Source organism: Hylobates moloch, unplaced genomic scaffold (assembly GCF_009828535.3).
Source record: "Hylobates moloch isolate HMO894 unplaced genomic scaffold, HMol_V3 SCAFFOLD_22, whole genome shotgun sequence".
Lineage (NCBI taxonomy): Eukaryota > Metazoa > Chordata > Mammalia > Primates > Hylobatidae > Hylobates > Hylobates moloch.
Window position 1 is genome coordinate 15,359,372 of NW_026652297.1, and position 19,319 is coordinate 15,378,690.

Genomic DNA, 19,319 nt, shown 5'->3' on the forward strand with positions numbered 1-19,319 from the left:
AGGCTGGAGTGCAATGGCACAATCTTGGCTCTCTGCAACCTCTGCCTCCCGGGTTTAAGCAATTCTCCTGCCTCAGCCTCCCAAGTAGCTGGGATTACAAGCATGAGTCACCATACCTAGCTAATTTTTTGGATTTAGTAGAGGCGGGGTGTCACCATGTTGGTCCGGCTGGTCTCGAACTCGTGACCTCAGGTGATCCACCCACCTCAGCCTCCAAAGTGCTGGGATTACAGGCATGAGCCACCATGCCCAGCCTACAGTAAGACTTTTAATAAAATTACTATAATCAACCAAGCCTTGGGAGCCAAGATGGCCGAATAGGAACAGCTCCGGTCTCCAGCTCCCAGCCCCAGTGACACAGAAGACGGGTGATTTCTGCATTTCTGCTTGAGGTACCAGTTTCATCTCACTAGGGAGTGCCTAACAGTGGCTGCAGGACAGTCGGTGAAGCGCACTGTGTGAGAGCCGAAGCAGGGCGAGGCATTGCCTCACTCGGGAAGTGCAAGGGGTCAGGGAGTTCCCTTTCCTAGTCAAAGAAAGGGGAAACAGACGGCACCTGGAATATCGGGTCAGTTCCATCCTAATACTGCACTTTTCCAAAGGGCCTGGAAAACGACACACTAGGAGATTGTGTCCCACACCTGGCTCGGAGGGTCCTATGCTCACGGAGTCTCACTGATTGCTAGCACAGCAGTCTGAGATCAAGCTGCGAGGCCGCAGCAAGGCTGGGGGAGGGGCGCCCACCATTGCCCAGGCTTGCTTAGGTAAACAAAGCAGCCAGGAAGCTCGAACTGGGTGGAGCCCACCACAGCTCAAGGAGGCCTGCCTGCCCCTGTAGGCTCCACCTCTGGGGGCAGGGCACAGACAAAAACTCATCAAGAACCTCCACAGACTTAAAAGTCCCTGTCTGACTGACAGCTTTGAAGAGAGTAGTGGTTCTCCCAGCACGCAGCTGGAGATCTGAGAACGGACAGACTGCCTCCTAAAGTGGGTCCCTCACCCCTGAGCAGCCTAACTGGGAGGCACCCCCCTAGTAGGGACAGACTGACACCTCATTCAACCGGGTACTCCTCTGAGACAAAACTTTCAGAGGAACTATCAGACAGCTGAATTTGTGGTCTCACGAAAATCCGCTGTTCTGCAGCCACCGCTGCTGACACCCAGCCAAACAGGGTCTGGAGTGGACCTCTAGTAAACTCCAACAGACCTGCAGCTGAGGGTCCTGTCTGGTAGAAGGAAAACTAACAAACAGAAAGGACATCCACACCAAAAACCCATCTGTGCATCACCATCATCAAAGACAAAAAGTAGATAAAACCACAAAGATGGGGAAAAAACAGAGCAAAAAAACTGGAAACTCTAAAAAAACAGAGCACCTCTCCTCCTCCAAAGGAACGCAGTTCCTCACCAGCAACGGAACAAAGCTGGATGGAGGATGACTTTGATGAGTTGAGAGAAGAAGGCTTCAGACGATCAAACTACTCTGAGCTACGAGAGGAAATTCAAAACAATAGCAAAGAAGTTAAAAACTTTGAAAAAATATTAGAAGAATGGATAACTAGAATAACCAATGGAGAGAAGGGCTTAAAGGAGCTGATGGAGCTGAAAGCCAAGTTTCGAGAACTATGCGAAGATTGCAGAAGCCTCAGTAGCAGATGCGATCAACTGGAAGAAAGGGTATCGCTGATGGAAGATGAAATGAATGAAATGAAGCGAGAAGGGAAGCTTAGAGAAAAAAGAATAAAAAGAAATGAACAAAGCCTCCAAGAAATTTGGGACTATGTGAAAAGACCAAACCTACGTCTGATTGGTGTACCTGAAAATGATGGGGAGAATGGAACCAAGTTGGAAAACACTCTGCAAGATATTATCCAGGAGAACTTCCCCAATCTAGCAAGGCAGGCCAGCATTCAGATTCAGGAAATACAGAGAACGCCACAAAGATACTCCTCGAGAAGGGCAACTCCAAGACACATAATTGTCAGATTCACCAAAGTTGAAATGAAGGAAAAAATGTTAAGGGCAGCCAGAGAGAAAGGTCGGGTTACCCACAAAGGGAAGCCCATCAGACTAACAGCTGATCTCTCAGCACAAACTCTACAAGCCAGAAGAGAGTGGGGGCCGATATTCAACATTCTTAAAGAAAAGAATTTTCAACCCAGAATTTGCTATCCCGCCAAACTAAGCTTCATAAGTGAAGGAGAAATAAAATACTTTACAGAAAAGCAAACGCTGAGTGATTTTGTCACCACCAGGCCTGCCCTAAAAGAGCTCCTGAAGGAAGCACTAAACATGGAAAGGAACAGCCGGTACCAGCCACTGCAAAAACATGCCAAATTGTAAAGACCATCGAGGCTAGGAAGAAACTATAGCAACTAACGAGCAAAATAACCAACTAACATCATAATGACAGGATCAGATTCACACATAACAATATTAACGTTAAATGTAAATGGGCTAAATGCTCCAATCAAAAGACACAGACTGGCAAACTGGATAAGGAGTCAGGACCCATCAGTGTGCTGTATTCAGGAAACCCATCTCACGTGCAGAGACACACATAGACTCAAAATAAAGGGATGGAGGAAGATCTATCAAGCAAATGGAAAACATAAAAAGGCAGGGGTTGCAATCCTAGTCTCTGATAAAATAGACTTTAAACCAACAAAGATCAAAAGAGACAAAGAAGGCCATTACATAATGGTAAAGGGATCAATTCAACAAGAAGAGCTAACTATCCTAAATATATATGCACCCAACACAGGAGCACCCAGATTCATAAAGCAAGTCCTCAGTGACCTACAAAGGGACTTAAACTCCCACACAATAATAATGGGAGATTTTAACACCCCACTGTCAGCATTAGACAGATCAACGAGACAGAAAGTTAACAAGGATATCCAGGAATTGAACTCAGCTCTACATAAAGTGGACCTAATAGACATCTACAGAACTCTCCACCCCAAATCAACAGAATATACATTTTTTTCAGCACCACACCACACCTATTCCAAAATTGACCACATAGTTGGAAGTAAAGCTCTCCTCAGCAAATGTAAAAGAACAGAAATTATAACAAACTGTCTCTCAGACCACAGTGCAATCAAACTAGAACTCAGGATTAAGAAACTCACTCAAAACCGCTCAACTACATGGAAACTGAACAACCTGCTCCTGAATGACTATTGGGTACATAATGAAACGAAGGCAGAAATAAAGATGTTCTTTGAAACCAACGAGAACAAAGACACAACATACCAGAATCTCTGGGACACATTCAAAGCAGTGTGTAGAGGGAAATTTATAGCACTAAATGCCCACAAGAGAAAGCAGGAAAGATCCAAAATTGACACCCTAACATCACAATTAAAAGAACTAGAAAAGCAAGAGCAAACACATTCAAAAGCTAGTAGAAGGCTAGAAATAACTAAAATCAGAGCAGAACTGAAGGAAATAGAGACACAAAAAACCTTTCCAAAAATTAATGAATCCAGGAGCTGGTTTTTTGAAAAGATCAACAAAATTGATGGACCGCTAGCAAGACTAATAAAGAAGAAAAGAGAGAAGAATCATATAGATGCAATAAAAAACGAAAAAGGGGATATCACCACCAATCCCACAGAAATACAACCTACCATCAGAGAATACTACAAACACCTCTATGCAAATAAACTAGAAAATCTAGAAGAAATGGATACATTCCTTGACAAATACACCCTCCCAAGACTAAACCAGGAAGAAGTTGAATCTCTGAATAGACCAATAACAGGTTCTGAAATTGTGGCAATAATCAATAGCTTACCAACCAAAAAGAGTCCAGGACCTGATGGATTCACAGCTGAATTCTACCAGAGGTACAAGGAGGAACTGGTACCATTCCTTCTGAAACTATTTCAATCGATAGAAAAAGAGGGAATCCTCCCTAACACATTTTATGAAGCCAGCATCATCCTGATACCAAAACCTGGCAGAGACATAACCAAAAAAGAGAATTTCAGACCAATATCCTTGATGAACATTGATGCAAAAATCCTCAATAAAATACTGGCAAACCGAATCCAGCAGCACATCAAAAAGCTTATCCACCATGATCAAGTGGGCTTCATCCCTGGGATGCAAGGCTGGTTCAACATACGCAAATCAATAAATGTAATCCAGCATATAAACAGAACCAAAGACAAAAACCACATGATTATCTCAATAGATGCAGAAAAGGCCTTTGACAAAATTCAACAACCCTTCATGCTAAAAACTCTCAATAAATTAGGTATTGATGGGACGTATCTCAAAATAATAAGAGCTATCTACGACAAACCCACAGCCAATATCATACTGAATGGGCAAAAACTGGACGCATTCCTTCTGAAAACTGGCACAAGACAGGGATGCTCTCTCTCACCACTCCTATTCAACATAGTGCTGGAAGTTCTGGCCAGGGCAATCAGGCAGGAGAAGGAAATAAAGGGTATTCAATTAGGAAAAGAGGAAGTCAAATTGTCCCTGTTTGCAGATGACATGATTGTATATCTAGAAAACCCCATTGTCTCAGCCCAAAATCTCCTTAAGCTGATTAGCAACTTCAGCAAAGTCTCAGGATACAAAATTAATGCACAAAAATCACAAGCATTCTTGTACACCAATGACAGACAGAGAGCCAAATCATGAGTGAACTCCCATTCACAATTGCTTCAAAGAGAATAAAACACCTAGGAATCCAACTTACAAGGGATGTGAAGGACCCCTTCAAGGAGAACTACAAACCACTGCTCAATGAAATAAAAGAGGATACAAACAAATGGAAGAACATTCCATGCTCATGGGTTGGAAGAATCAATATCGTGAAAATGGCCATACTGCCCAAGGTAATTTATAGATTCAATGCCATCCCCATCAAGCTACCAATGACTTTCTTCACAGAATTGGAAAAAACTACTTTAAAGTTCATATGGAACCAAAAAAGAGCCCGCATCGCCAAGTCAATCCTAAGCCAAAAGAACAAAGCTGGAGGCATCACACTACCTGACTTTAAACTATACTACAAGGCTACAGTAACCAAAACAGCATGGTACTGGTACCACAACAGAGACATAGATCAATGGAACAGAACAGAGCCCTCAGAAATGATGCCGCATAGCTACAACTATCTGATCTTTGACAAACCTGACAAAAACAAGAAATGGGGAAAGGATTCCCTATTTAATAAATGGTGCTGGGAAAACTGGCTAGCCATATGTAGAAAGCTGAAACTGGATCCCTTCCTTACACCTTATACAAAAATTAATTCAAGATGGATTAAAGACTTACATGTTAGACCTAAAACCATAAAAACCCTAGAAGAAAAGCTAGGCAATACCATTCAGGACATAGGCATGGGCAAGGACTTCATGTCTAAAACACCAAAAGCAATGGCAACAAAAGCCAAAATCGACAAATGGGATCTCATTAAACTAAAGAGCTTCTGCACAGCAAAAGAAACTACCATCAGAGTGAACAGGCAATCTACAGAATGGGAGAAAATTTTTGCAACCTACTCATCTGACAAAGGGCTAATATTCAGAATCTACAATGAACTGAAACAAATTTACAAGAAAAAAACAAACAACCCCATCAAAAAGTGGGCAGAGGACATGAACAGACACTTCTCAAAAGAAGACATTTATGCAGCCAAAAAACACATGAAGAAATGCTCATCATCACTGGCCATCAGAGAAATGCAAATCAAAACCACAGTGAGATACCATCTCACACCAGTTAGAATGGCCATCATTAAAAAATCAGGAAACAACAGGTGCTGGAGAGGATGTGGAGAAATAGGAACACTTTTACACTGTTGGTGGGACTGTAAACTAGTTCAACCATTGTGGAAGTCAGTGTGGCGATTCCTCAGGGATCTAGAACTAGAAATACCATTTGACCCAGCCATCCCATTACTGGGTATATACCCAAAGGACTATAAATCATGCTGCTATAAAGACACATGCACACGTATGTTTATTGCAGCACTATTCACAATAGCAAAGAGTTGGAACCAACCCAAATGTCCAACAACGATAGACTGGATTAAGAAAATGTGGCACATATACACCATGGAATACTATGCAGCCATAAAAAATGATGAGTTCGTGTCCTTTGTAGGGACATGGATGAAACTGGAAAACATCATTCTCAGTAAACTATCGCAAGGACAAAAAACCAAACACCGCATGTTCTCACTCATAGGTGGGAATTGAACAAAGAGAACACATGGACACAGGAAAGGGAACATCACACACCGGGGCCTGTTGTCGGGTGAGGGGAGGCGGACACCTAATGCTAAATGACGAGTTAATGGGTCAGGAAATCGGCATGGCACATGGATACATATGTAACAAACCTGCACATTGTGCACATGTACCCTAAAACCCTAAAGTATAATAAAAAAAAAGAAAAAAAAAGAAAAAAAAAACTACTATAATCAGAATACAGACAGGAAAACTTTTGCTAATATTATTATAATCAGGACAACACGGTTGAGCATAAGAATAGATTAAAAGAGCAGAATTGAGAATCAAAACATAGTTTCATATAATGAACTTAATATGTCAAGGATGACATATGATTCAATAAAAAATGAATAATATATTTAATAAGTAGTGCTGGCATAATTGTTCACCTGAACAAAACAGTGTGAGAATATACTTCCCAATACATAGTCAAAAATGAATTCCAGAATATTGCTAGTATCTATCAACAAGTGAATGGACAAATAAACCATGGAATATTACTCAGCAATAAAAGGAACAAACTCCTGCTTCACACACAACATGAACGGTTCTCTTAAATATAATGCAAGTGAAAGAAACCAGATGCAAAAAGCATATGCCATATGATTCCACTTATATGAAGTTATAAAACCAATTGATGGTCAAAAAAATTAGAACAGTGGTTGCCTCTGGGTATGGATGTGGGTGAAGATGCAGTGGGGAGGGATGAGGTTAGGGGGCTTCCTGGTTTGATGGCAATGTTCTGTATCTTGATGAAAGTTTGGGTTACACAGTTGTGTGCATTTTTAAAAACTCTATAAATGTACACTTGAGACTTGTGAGTTTTACTCTATGCACATTTTACCTTAAAAAAGAACCATAAACAAATACATGTTAGAGACATGTATGCTAAAGTGGCTAGGGGTGATATGTAATGATGTCTGCAAGTCACTTGGAAATACATCAAAACAGATGGTGTGATGGATGGGCAGAGGAATGGATAGATGGATAGTTACATGATAAAGCTAATGTACCAAGATATTAATTCTAGAATCTAGGTGGTAGGCATATGACAGTTCTCTGCCAAATTCTATCAAGTTCTCTGTGTGCTTGAAATTTTTCAAAATAAAATGGTGGGAAAAATAAATACAATTCACAGGTACTAAATATTCAAATATAAAACAAACCCCCTTCCCAATAAAATAGCCCAGGAAACTAGGAAATATTTTATAGCCTTGGAGTGAATATAGCTTTTAAAATAAACCAGGTAACCCAAGAAGACATAGCTATTACATGAATGTTAACTACTTTATAAGCCAGAGGAGATCATAAACAGTATAAAGGAATAACAGATGGGGGAACAGATAAATTGTATCACACATGGCAGGCAAAGGAGTAATGTCTGTAATATAAAGAGACTTTCAATAAGTTTCTCAGAAATCAACAAACAACCCGATATTAAAATAGATAAGGACACGTACAAACAATAGAAGAGAAAACACAAATCCCTGCACCACATGAAAAGATATCAATATCACTAGCAGTCAGTTGAAAATGTAAATTAAAACAAAATGATGGTACTTATACACAATGGAGTACTATTCAGCCATAAAAAAGAATGAGATCCTGTCATTTGCAACCACATGGATGCTAATGAAATAAGCCAGGTACAGAAAGATAAAGATCATATATTCTCACTTATTTGTGGGATCTAAAATTTAAAACAATTGAACTCATGGAGATAGAGAGTAGAAGGATGGTTACCAAAGGTTGGGAAGGGTGGTGGTACCGGGTGGTGGTAGGGGTATGGTTAAATACCAAAAAAAAAAAAAGAAAAAAAATGAATAAAACCTAGTATTTGATAGCAAAACAGGGTAACTATAGTCAATAATAATTCAATTATACATTTTAAACTGAAAGAGGCTGGGCATGGTGGCTCATGCCTATAATCCCAGCACTTTGGGAGGCTGAGGCAGGTGAATCAGTTGAGGCCAGGAGTTCGAGACCAGCCTGGCCAACAGGGTAAAACCCCTTCTCTACTAAAAAAAAAAAAACAAATTAGCAGGGCATGGTGACAGACCTCTGTAGTCCCAGCTACTCGGGAGGCTGAGGCAGGAGAATTGCTTGAACCCAGGAGGTGGAGGCTGCAATGAGCCAAGATCACGCCACTGCACTCCAGCCTGTGTGACAGAGTAAAGACCCTGTCCCCAAAAAAATGAATAAATAGGCCAGATGCAGCGGCTCATGCCTGTAATCCCAGCACTTTGGGAGACCAAGGTGGCCAGATCAGCTGCGGTCAAGAGTTCGAGACCAGCCTGGCCAACGTGGCGAAAACCCATCTCTACTAAAAATACAAAAAAGTTAGCTAGGCATGGTGGTGGGTGCCTGTAATCCCAGCTACTTGGGAGGCTGAGGCAGGAGAATCGCTCAAACTCTGCAGGCAGAGGTTGCAGTGAGCCGAGATCATGCCATTGCACTCCAGCCTGGATGCCAAGAGTGAAACTGCATCTCAAAAAATAAAAAATAAATAAATAACTTAATTAATTAAGATAACTAAAAGGGTATAATTGGATTGTATGTAACACAAAGGATATATACTTGAGAGAATACCCGATTTTCCATGATGTGATTACTATGCATTGCATGCCCATATCAAAACATCTCATGTACCCTATAAATATATACCCTTGCTCTGTACCTACAAAAATTAAAAATCAAAAAATTAAAATTAAAAATTAAAAAAATGTAGACATATGTGAAATTTACAAATGAGACATCATTTTTCATTGTTGAAGCAGCAACCCTTTGTGAGGGTTGATCACCTCCAGGCCTGGTGACGATGCTGAAGCCCAGCACCACACACTCCTGGTAGAGTGTGAATGTTTGCTAACTTTCAGAAAAGTAATCTTGGCAGCAAGCGATGATGCCCAAAAGACACCCCAGATCACAGAGGAATAGGCATAATATGATCCAAATTTTGTAGAATAAAAATTTTCAAATTTTTGACCAAAGAGAAAAATGTCAAAGAAAGCACACCTAATTGTTGAAATTGATGCGTCAGGGCAGGTGTAGGTAAACTGTGGTCTGAAAGCTAAACCTGGCTGGTCCCTTTTTTAATAGTTCATGAGCTAAGAATGATATTTATAACTTTTTAAGGGGTTAGTTACATTCTACATGGTTATATAATTATCTACATGATACCTTTCATTTTGCCTCTTAGCCGGCAAAGCCTAAATATTTACTAGACGGCCCTTTGAGAAAAAGTTTACCAATCTCTGTCTCAGGGGAATTTTAGTTTATTTTTTATTCTTTTTTATTTTTATTTTACTTTAAGTTCTGGGATACATGCGCAGAACATGCAGGTTTGTTACATAGGTATAGGTGTGCCCTGGTGGTTTGCTGCACCCATCAACCCATCATCTAGGTTTTAAGCCCTGAATGCATTAGGAATTTGTCCTAATGCTCTCCCTCCCCTTGCCCCTCATCTGCTGACAAACCCCAGTGTGTGATGTTCCTCTCCCTGTGTCCACGTGTTCTCATTGTTCGACTCCTACTTATGAGTGAGAACATGTAGTGTTTGGTTTTCCGTTCCTGTGTTAGTTTGCTAAGAATGATGGTTTCCAGCTTCATGCATGTCCCTGCAAAGGACATAGACTAATTCTTTTCTATGGCTGCATAGTATTCCATGGTGTATATGTGCCACATTTTCTTTATCCAGTCTATCATTGATGGGCATTTGGGTTGGTTCCAAGTCTTTGCTATCGTGAATAGTGCTGCAAAAAACATACATGTGCATCTGTCTTTATAGTAGAATGATTTATAATCCTTTGGGTATATACCCAGTAAAGGACGGCTGGGTCAAATGGTATTTCTGGTTCTAGATCTTTGAGGAATCGCCACACTGTCTTCTACAATGGCTGAACTAATTTACACTCCCAGCAACTGTGTAAAAGCATTCCTATTTCTCCACAGCCTCATCAGCATCTGTTGTTTCCTGACTTTTTAATGATTGCCATTCTAATTGGCATTTCCTTTTACTTCTCTGTACTGTTTTGATTTTTGTAATAATCATGCATTACTTTTGCAGGTTTAAAGAGGATAGACAGATAGACAGGTTAGTAGGTAGATTAGTCACTTTGGGTGCTGTTGAAATGGATGTAAGCAGACAAAAGGAAAGCAGGGACACCAGTTAGGAAGCCACTGAAACAATCCAGGTGAAAGGGAATGGTGCTTTGGAATAGGGTGGGGGCAGCAGAGATGCAAAGAGGGATAGATTTTTTGGTATCCTATGGGGGACACTGAGAGATTGAAAATAAATGGACACAGAAAGAAATCAAAGATCGTTCCTAGGTTTCATTCTTTAGTTAAGTGGTGCCAACTACTGAGATGGAGGGACTAGGGAGAGGATATTGGAGAGTAAATTCTGAGCTCTATTTTGGGCTTGTTAAAGTTCTAAATGAAATTGTGTGAACTAGGCAGTTGGATATAGATGATTAGAGCTGCTCAGAATGTAGAGGGGGAGGCTGAGCAGGAAATGCAAGTTTAGGAGTACTCATTATGTTGACGGTACTTAGAGCTATTTGGAAGCAATATAGAGAGAAGAGAGAAGGGGATCAAGAGTCTACCTGGTGACACAGTGCCCAACCCAGCTGCAGATTGAAGCCCTCATGCATGCCTGGGGTCTGCTCTCTGCTGACAGATGCCTCTGGTGCCAGTGTCTACTTGCTTGGATTCCTTCAAATCATCTGTTCCAAAATTTCCTCTTCCCAAGGAACACTATAGCTTCATAATAGACACTGACCCTTCCTCACAGTCTAAGCCCAAATGCTTGCTTTCTTGCTTGAACAACCAGCTGCTATGGCTTCTCACGGCTGGATGGTCCTCCTGGCATCTTGGTCTTTCAGTGGAGAGCTCAGTTCAGCTTCCATTCCCTCCCAGTGTGCCCTGCCACAGTTCCCAGCCATGTAGAGTCCCCTTTCACTCATGCCATGCTTCTATTTGAGAATGCCAAGAAGGACTCACCAAGGAGCTGGTGTAGGTGGGATCTGAGGTGTCATCTTGGAGGTAGCGGGAGAGGCCAAAGTCAGACACCTTGCACACCAGGTTACTGTTGACCAGAATGTTCCTTGCAGCCAGGTCCCGATGCACATAATTCATCTCAGCCAGGTACTTCATGCCGGCAGCGATGCCCCTGAGCATACCCACAAGCTGGATCACGGTGAACTGCCCATCATTTTGCTGTAATAAGACATAGAGGGCATTGGGATCAAGACAGGCTTCAGTGGTTAAGCAGAGGGAGAGATGCTGTGGCCCTGCTGCTTGTCAGCTTCCTTCTGCTCCAGGCCAAGCCACTCACTGTGTCCTCCTCCCTTCCCCACTCCCATCCCCCATCCCTCTCCTTGAATGCTTTGTTCTCTTCTCCTTGACAAGCCCTGTCAATTTTGTCTCCAAATTATGTCTCAAACCCGTTCACTTCTTTCCATCTCCACTGCCGCCAGTCCAACCAAGTCGCCGTCATCCATCACCTATAACAGCCTCCTTGCCCGCCCCCTAATCCATTCTCTCCAGCCAGAGCCATCTTTTTAAGACATAAATCAGGCCATGTCAGTCCCTGGCTTAAAAATATCTAATAGCCTCCCATTGCATTAAGGAAAATCTCCAAACTCCTTAGCACGGTCCACGAGACCGCCTGGGATCAGCTACTGCCTTACCTTAGGCCGCCATACCCATCACTAATGTACTAAAGCCACAGTGACTGGTACCTTTTCTTCTTTTCCAAGACAAACTCTTCCTGCCTTAGGGCCCTTAACATGTGCTATTCCCTCTGTTTTCCCTCCAACAATCGACATCTACTTGCCCTTCAGTTCTCCGCTTAAATATCACTTTCTTAGAGAGGACATCCCTTTAACTAGCCCCTCCCCTCCCTAAAATATGATTAGCACTTTCTCATGACAATGTTTAGTGTATGCTCTTAGTCTTCTTCTTAGCACATATCACGAGTTTTAATCGTGTGTGTGTGTGTCTTGCTGTCTGTCTGTCTCTGCTGCTTGATTTTATACTCTTCAAGGAAAAGAACTCTGTCTTGTTTGGTCACCATAGTATTATCAGTGCTGCAAACGTTAAGGTAGATAGAAAATCTCAATAAACATAAGTTGAATGAATGTTGAATACATCTTTTCCTCTTTCCAAAATCAAGCATGTAGAGCACCTTCTCTGGGTAATCCCTGGGCTTTCAGCCTTTAGACTGGTATAACCACACCTACCTCCTAGGGACAGTGGGTCAGGAGAACCTCATGCACAGCATCTGGCACAGGGAACTCTCCTAGTGAATGGGAGCTGTTCCTGCTCCTCTTCATGGCAACCTGCAGTGCTGTCCTCTCTCCCATCATTTGTGGGCTCAGAATTTCTTGGGTGGATGCCCTCCCTCTGGTTAGACAACAGAATCTTCAGTGAATAAAACAGTGTCTTCCTCCTATCTCCCCAAGGCTAGTGGGTCTTGACTTTGCACACACCAGTTAAATCAGTAGACCCTAGGCTATACTGCCAAGAACATATTTTCCCATCTAGTCCAGCCCCAAATGCTCCCCAAAGGGCTGAGAATTGTGTTCTATAAGTAGAGCACAGCCTAGTCATTAGAATGCTCTGACTGGAGGAGAGGTGGAAGCAGGACACCTGGGGTCTAGTCTATGTTTACTGCTAAACACAGGCACTCAGCAAGGCAACCACGACCTGCATCCCAGAGTCCTTATGTGAAATGCAGAAAGCATAGACAATGAGAGGAGCTCCCATCATTGAGCATCTACTGTGTGTGAGATGTTACACAATGCACTCACGTGCATATGCTCCTGCAAAAGCATTTTCTATGCAAAAATAAGCACGGAAAAATAAAAGACCTGTTATAAAAATACTCAGGAGCAACAACAACAACAATCAAAAAGTCTAACAATGATTGCATGAATTGTTGGAAACTCTGTTCCTCATGCAAGATTGCAAGCCTGGATCCATGTTCTGGAGGTTATGCTCCTTGATCAATTGAAGGAATAGAGAAATTGACTTTCTCCCCTCCTGAAGATGTCTGCCACTAAAAGAGCCCCCAAACATATTGTGTTTGACACACTCCAAGTTCCAGGCTATTTCTAACTCTAACTTTAACCACCTCCAAACCTGCCCAGGAGATTGAATGTATGCTTTCACCATAATAGATTCTTCTAAGCAACTCAAAAAGAAAGTATAGAGCTACTTTTTGGAAACTGTGACTGGTTTTCAGCACATGGCCCATCTGTGAGAGCTGGATGTGCAGTGAGTGATGCAGATCTTCCTTCTCACTAATACACTTCAATCAACACCTTCTCAAGAAGTTAGCCAGGCTGTTGCTAGCACCAAGCATTTTCTCCAAGTAGGTCTCTGGGGATTTGCCTCTTCAGAAAGTTGTCATGCAATTTCTATATATTACAGAGGTGTATCTCAGCCACAAGTCATATGGATTGTATTTTTTCAATTCAGTCTATTATTTCCTCTCCGTAAGTGTAGGCAACAGTGTCTACACATACAGAATGTCTCCCTAAAAATGATGGCATTTGGGGAGAGCACTGGGGTGGCTTAAACAACTTTGAGAACAGTAATGTTGAAAGTGCATGCAGCAATGTGTCTACGTTTTTGCTTTAAGTCATTTAAGTCTTCTTAGAACTTCTTTATTATCCGATTTGTTTTAAAATTTAGATTATAAATGTTATAGTTTCTGGGGTCAAAAAAGACCAAGAAATGATTAAAGGTCCAAGCTTTGGAGCCAGCAGACCTGATTCGGATCCAAGCTCTGCAGCTTAGTGGTTGTGTGGGCTTGGGCAAGCTATTTAACCTCCAGAGCAGTTATTTCCACATCTATAAAATAAGAACATAGTGTCCATTCTTCATAGGGTTCTGGTGAGACTAAATGAGACAACACATATGAAAGGCCCTAGCTCAGTGCCTTGTGTACCCTAAGATGGCGGCAATGATCCCTGCTAACATCAGCAGAGCCTAAGTAACAGCTCACAAGTCAGTTCCCCTGTACCTCAGATGAGTGTGGTGAGAGAAACTGAGGATACCTGGGACCAGAACTCTAGGTTTTCATGGCTTCCTGGGTGTGTGTGGGAAACATCCTGGGATCACTGTCCTTGGGGAGCCCACTACTCAGCACATGCTGAGCTCAGCAGGTAACAGATAGGCATCTGTAATTGTAGTAGATGGTTGGGACCTAATGATGCAGGCCTAAACTTTGGATCAATTAGTCACAAATGTTGGTAGCATCCATCACTTGACTTTTGAACGGCACATAATACTTACAGAATATGTTTAGATCCTTAAAACTGGTCCTGTGCAGTAGGCAAGACAGGCAATATTATATTGTTTTCACAGACAAAATAAAGGAGGTCCAGAAAATTTATGTGATCAGCCTTAAATCACGGTGTGGGTTTGAGTTACAACAGTAATCAAAGTTCAGAATGGTAAATCACTTCTCCACTGACAGCCCATCTCTGATCAACTGGTAATGGTGGCCTCAAATGCTGTGTGGAGAAAAAGGCTGTGTATAAGCTTTGTGGGGAGAAGAACCATGATGGATTAGTGATGCTACTCTTATCTGGGTCTTCTAACTCCTGTCCTGTGCTTTTGCCATTGGAATATGCTGACTCTGCAATGGGCAATACATTTTCTTTAGAATCTTCAAGAGAACCACATATTAAGATAGGTATGGTCATGTCTGTTGAATTCGTAACCTTGGTGAAATTTAAAGATAAAAACATATTCAGATTTTTCTGGTGTGTTTAACTGTTACATGCTCAGTTGATTGGTGTAATTCTCCAAAAAGAACTTCCAGAGATATGAACAGCAGCATTCAAAGATGAACAAGATAAAAAAAAAAAAAAAAAAAAAAAACTAACTTATTTCTTGATGACTTTGGGAAAGAACCTGGCTCCATGCTGAGCACATAGTAAAAACAGTACAGAGAAGAAATACAGGTCTAGGTGAGGTGATTTAAACTTTCCTCCCTTCATGAAGTGCTTTCTGCTGAAATTGCTTTTCTGCAAATGCACCGAAGCCACTTGCTGGCCCTTATATTAGACAGGAAGGATTTAGGTATTTCAACTTTCATTGACGAATCCACTTCAGGAAATGAAACTCTTATTTGATTTGTTTGAAGAAAATGAATCATAGATTTTTTCTAACTGAAAGGGACCTTTCAAGCTCATCTAGCTCAATACCTTTAGTTTATAAATTGGAAAACTGAGTTAACAGGTTTGCTCCAGGCCACAAGGTGACTCACAGCAGAAGCCAAAGCAGAACCTTGGTCTCAGGACTTCCAATCTGGTGTTCTCGTCCTGATTTCTGGGTTGCTATCTTCTAGCTGCAGCCCATGAATGAGCTTCTCTGATGAGAAATGTCCCCGTTTGACATTACTCAGCGACTTTCAAGAGGCTTCCAGTTATGATTATCTGTGAAAGAACCAGCAGCAACCACAAAGCCAAGCTTTACGCAAGAAGGCCTTATGGAGCATGTCAAGAACCATGTTAACTAAACCATGGGATACTGGCCACAGCTTTGGGAATTGTTTCTAATATTAGGGAAGAGCCACCAGGTTGAATCCCTTGAATTTGAGTGTCAAGAAGGAAAAATTTAATTACAGATTTGTATGCTATATAATCCATGGCACAATAATTTTTAGAAAATTGATAATAATGAACCATCTACTGAATGTGTGATTGAAGCATAATGGTATCTCTCAGATGCTGATTCGGGGCTAGAACTGTAGCCACTCTCCAAAGACGCTATGACCAGTGGGAAAGGAGAAGTTGGAGGGGAGGAAACAGTTCCAGAAATTGAAGACTAATACTTTTCCTTTCTTCTCTGAGTAGCGATCCTGAAATTATCCTACTTCCCAGAAGATGGACCCTGTAGAACTGAACTGATGACCTATTTTTCGATTTTATCAAGCAGCAGATACGTCAATTAATGTTGCTATGCTCCAGGGTTCGGTAGTAAGGCTGAAATTAGATTTATAGATTACCTGACTCCATGCAGTGTGAGGAGTCAGAAACGCTTCATTTCCCCCTCTCCTCCTGGCACTGCCTGCTCCCACCACTCCTTTCTTATCATGCCTGCTCCTCTGTTTTCCCGTGCTCCTCTCTTGCCCCCAGGTTTTCTTCCCCTGCAAGCTCAGCTCATCAACATGAGAAATGCTGGTGTCCAACATGCCTCCGTGACCTGGGCCCCAAATGAAAACAGACCCTAGGAAGAGCAGCAGTGTGGGGTTTTCATTTTCTGCAGGCTCCTGAGAATGAATCTCCCTGTTCCCCTGCACACTCCAGCGGGGCAGTGTGATCACAGTCCCCAAATCAAGCAGTGACTCTCTCTGAAGTCCAATCAGGTGACTGGTAGGAAATAAATGACTCCTGAAAGGGTCTTGACAGTGGTTCCAGAAAATGCTTTTCCTTCTGACATTGCCTTTTATTCAAGTTTATTCAACTCAACTTCATTCAACTTTGTTTATTCAACTGTCTTCATGAGATCTCTGATTATAAATGAATGTCCCCAGGAAAGCATAGACAATGATTGCACTGACATGAGAGGTGTGGCAGCAAGGACAGTGAGAGATAATGTACACACAGGATGACTAGAGCTCTCATGCCACTCCCTAGCATTTTTGTTTGAGAAATAATTTTTTAGTCAACTAGCATTTACCAGGTGCACACTGTATTAGGTATTGGAGTTTCCAAATACAAAGCATAACCCCATACCCTCAAGGAGGCTGTCCTAGGGAAAGTACATGGGCTCAGTAATCTACACCAGTTGTTCTCCACCCCTGCACCCCCAGAAAAACAAGAGCCCCTACTGCCTAGTGACCCAGACTGGGCAAAAAGCATGTTCCTGTTGTACAAAGGTAGCTTCAGTAGTGTGCTTCTAGACAAGTCCCCCAGCTACCCTTCCACACTACAGCCCCTAAGCTCTGTTTCTGAGTGCTGGAGCTACCATGCAGTGGCTGATAAATTACCAAACAGGTCCACACTTACTTTGGCCTTCATATACACTGTTTTGCTGTTCCATCAGCCTACCTACCTGCTTCTCGCTTGTCTGGGAAATTCCTCATTCTCTAATCTCAGATAAATTCTTCCTCCTCTTTGAAGCCTTCCCTAGATTCTCCAGGAAGATTTAAGAACTTCTTCACTTACTACATCTGTACTTAACTTATGGGGGAAACAAAAGTATAAGATAGGCAAATGATTGCTAGAAGCTTTGGGCCCTAGCAGGAGTAGGGACTACGTTGATGGCAGGTTATACTCTCTTAGATGAACACAACAAGATCTCCCATCTATCATGTGTAAGAAGACATTGAGTTGATGTCCCTTCATCAAAATGTGGGGCCTGTTTTCTCCCCGTGTATCTGGGCCTGTCGCTATGTTGGAAGTGACACTATGTGGCTTCCTAGGCTGGGTCACAAAAGTAATACAGATTCCCCAGTCTTTTCTTGGGATGCTTTTTCTTGAGACCCAGCTTGCTCTAAGGAAGTCCAAGCAGGCCACCTAGAAAGAAGGCAGGTGACACTCAGCATTGACCACCTAATATATGAATGAAGGAGGCTTCAGACAATCCTAAGCCTCAGCCCTTGAGCTACTGCAACTGACTCCACATGGATCAGAGGTGTCCCTCCCAAACCTTGCCCAAATTGCAGATTCATGAGCAAAATAAATTGTTGTTGTGCTAAGCCACTGAGGTCTTGGGGATGATTTGTTATGTAGCATTAGAGCAAGGTTTCTTTTATCTCTATAGGGACAGCATCCAGAATAGGGCCTGGCCAAGAGCAGTGATCCCAGCAATGTTTCAATGACTGACCCTTTAATCTGCAGCCACAGCTATTGTTTGGTTGCTTTGGTAATGTGTGTAGCCAGCTACTGGGTATCACCCTGAAGTCCTTGCTCAGAAGGCTCTGCCCATTCTTTGATGCTGCCCACTGGACCCTCTGCTCTCAGCTTCTGCTTCCTGGCTGAAGCTATCAGCTTCCACTCCCCAGACATCAGCATCATGGCCATTCTCATTCACCCTTCCTCTAGGTGCTCAGTGATATCCTACAGAAATGAAAACGGTTTCATTGTGGGCCTGGCTCTACTTTGGGCATATTCTGACAATGATCTTTTACAGGTCTCCCAGCCAAAGGCCTTCAGCAACTCCCCACTTCTGCTGCAAGTTGGTTGGGAATCTTCACCAACCACAGAAATACCCGTAGATGCTTGTGACGCAGTCTTCCCCTTCCCTACTCAGAAGTGCCTCCTCAGAGGGCAGGTGGCCGAGGCATCATAAAATGGCAATCCATTTTACTTCTGAGCCTGTAAATGCAGAGAGCAGTCTGGGAGGGTGGCTGTGCTGGTGAAAGGCAGAGACGGCCGCGGATGTCTGCATGAATCACACAGGGCTATGCAGCAGCCAAAAGTCTCTTCAATCTCTGTGATTCATGCAGATGCCAATGGCCATTCTTCACCCCTCTCTATTCATTTTATTCATCCAACAAGCATTTGTCAACGCCCTACTCCATGCCATCCTCCTCCTAAGGATCCCACAAGCCCTGTTTTGTTCTGTTCTTTTAGCAACAAATCTCTGCTAACATCTCCAACGCCCATTCACACTGGATCAGGCGATTCCTGAATGGTAGGTTGTGCTCATGGAACCCCTCTCCCCAGCCATCATTCGCCTGCATCCAAGTGCATCATCAAACCCCTGAGTTGCTCTTACCCTGAGGAAAGAATCCAATGCACCATTCTCCATGAACTCTGTGATGATCATGACAGGCCGACTCTTGGTGACCACACCCTCCAGGCGAATGATGTTGGGATGGTCGAACTGGCCCATGATGCTCGCCTCACTCAGAAAGTCCCGACGCTGCTTCTCCGAGTACCCTGCCTTCAGGGTCTTGATGGCCACGTAGATTTCCCTCTTGCCTGGCAGTTTCAAACGCCCCTTGTACACTTCTCCAAACTCTCCTGCAACAGCAAAAATGCCATTAATATCCTCTTCCTTCTCAGTCTGTGGACCCAAGAGGGAAGTCATCTA

General features: G+C 42.6%; 1 protein-coding gene across 7 annotated transcripts in view; it reads right to left on the reverse strand.

Moving 5' to 3' along the window:
* EPHB1 (EPH receptor B1) overlaps positions 1 to 19,319 on the reverse strand; it is a 501,064-nt gene that overhangs the window by 54,732 nt on the left and 427,013 nt on the right. For all 7 annotated transcript variants that reach the window (XM_032144100.3, XM_058433527.1, XM_058433526.1 and 4 more), the window contains 2 exons: positions 19,002 to 19,249; positions 11,265 to 11,480 (listed from right to left, as the gene is read on the reverse strand). In XM_032144100.3, the coding sequence (XP_031999991.1) occupies positions 11,265 to 11,480; positions 19,002 to 19,249 (464 nt within the window). The remainder of the gene's footprint in view (positions 1 to 11,264; positions 11,481 to 19,001; positions 19,250 to 19,319) is intronic.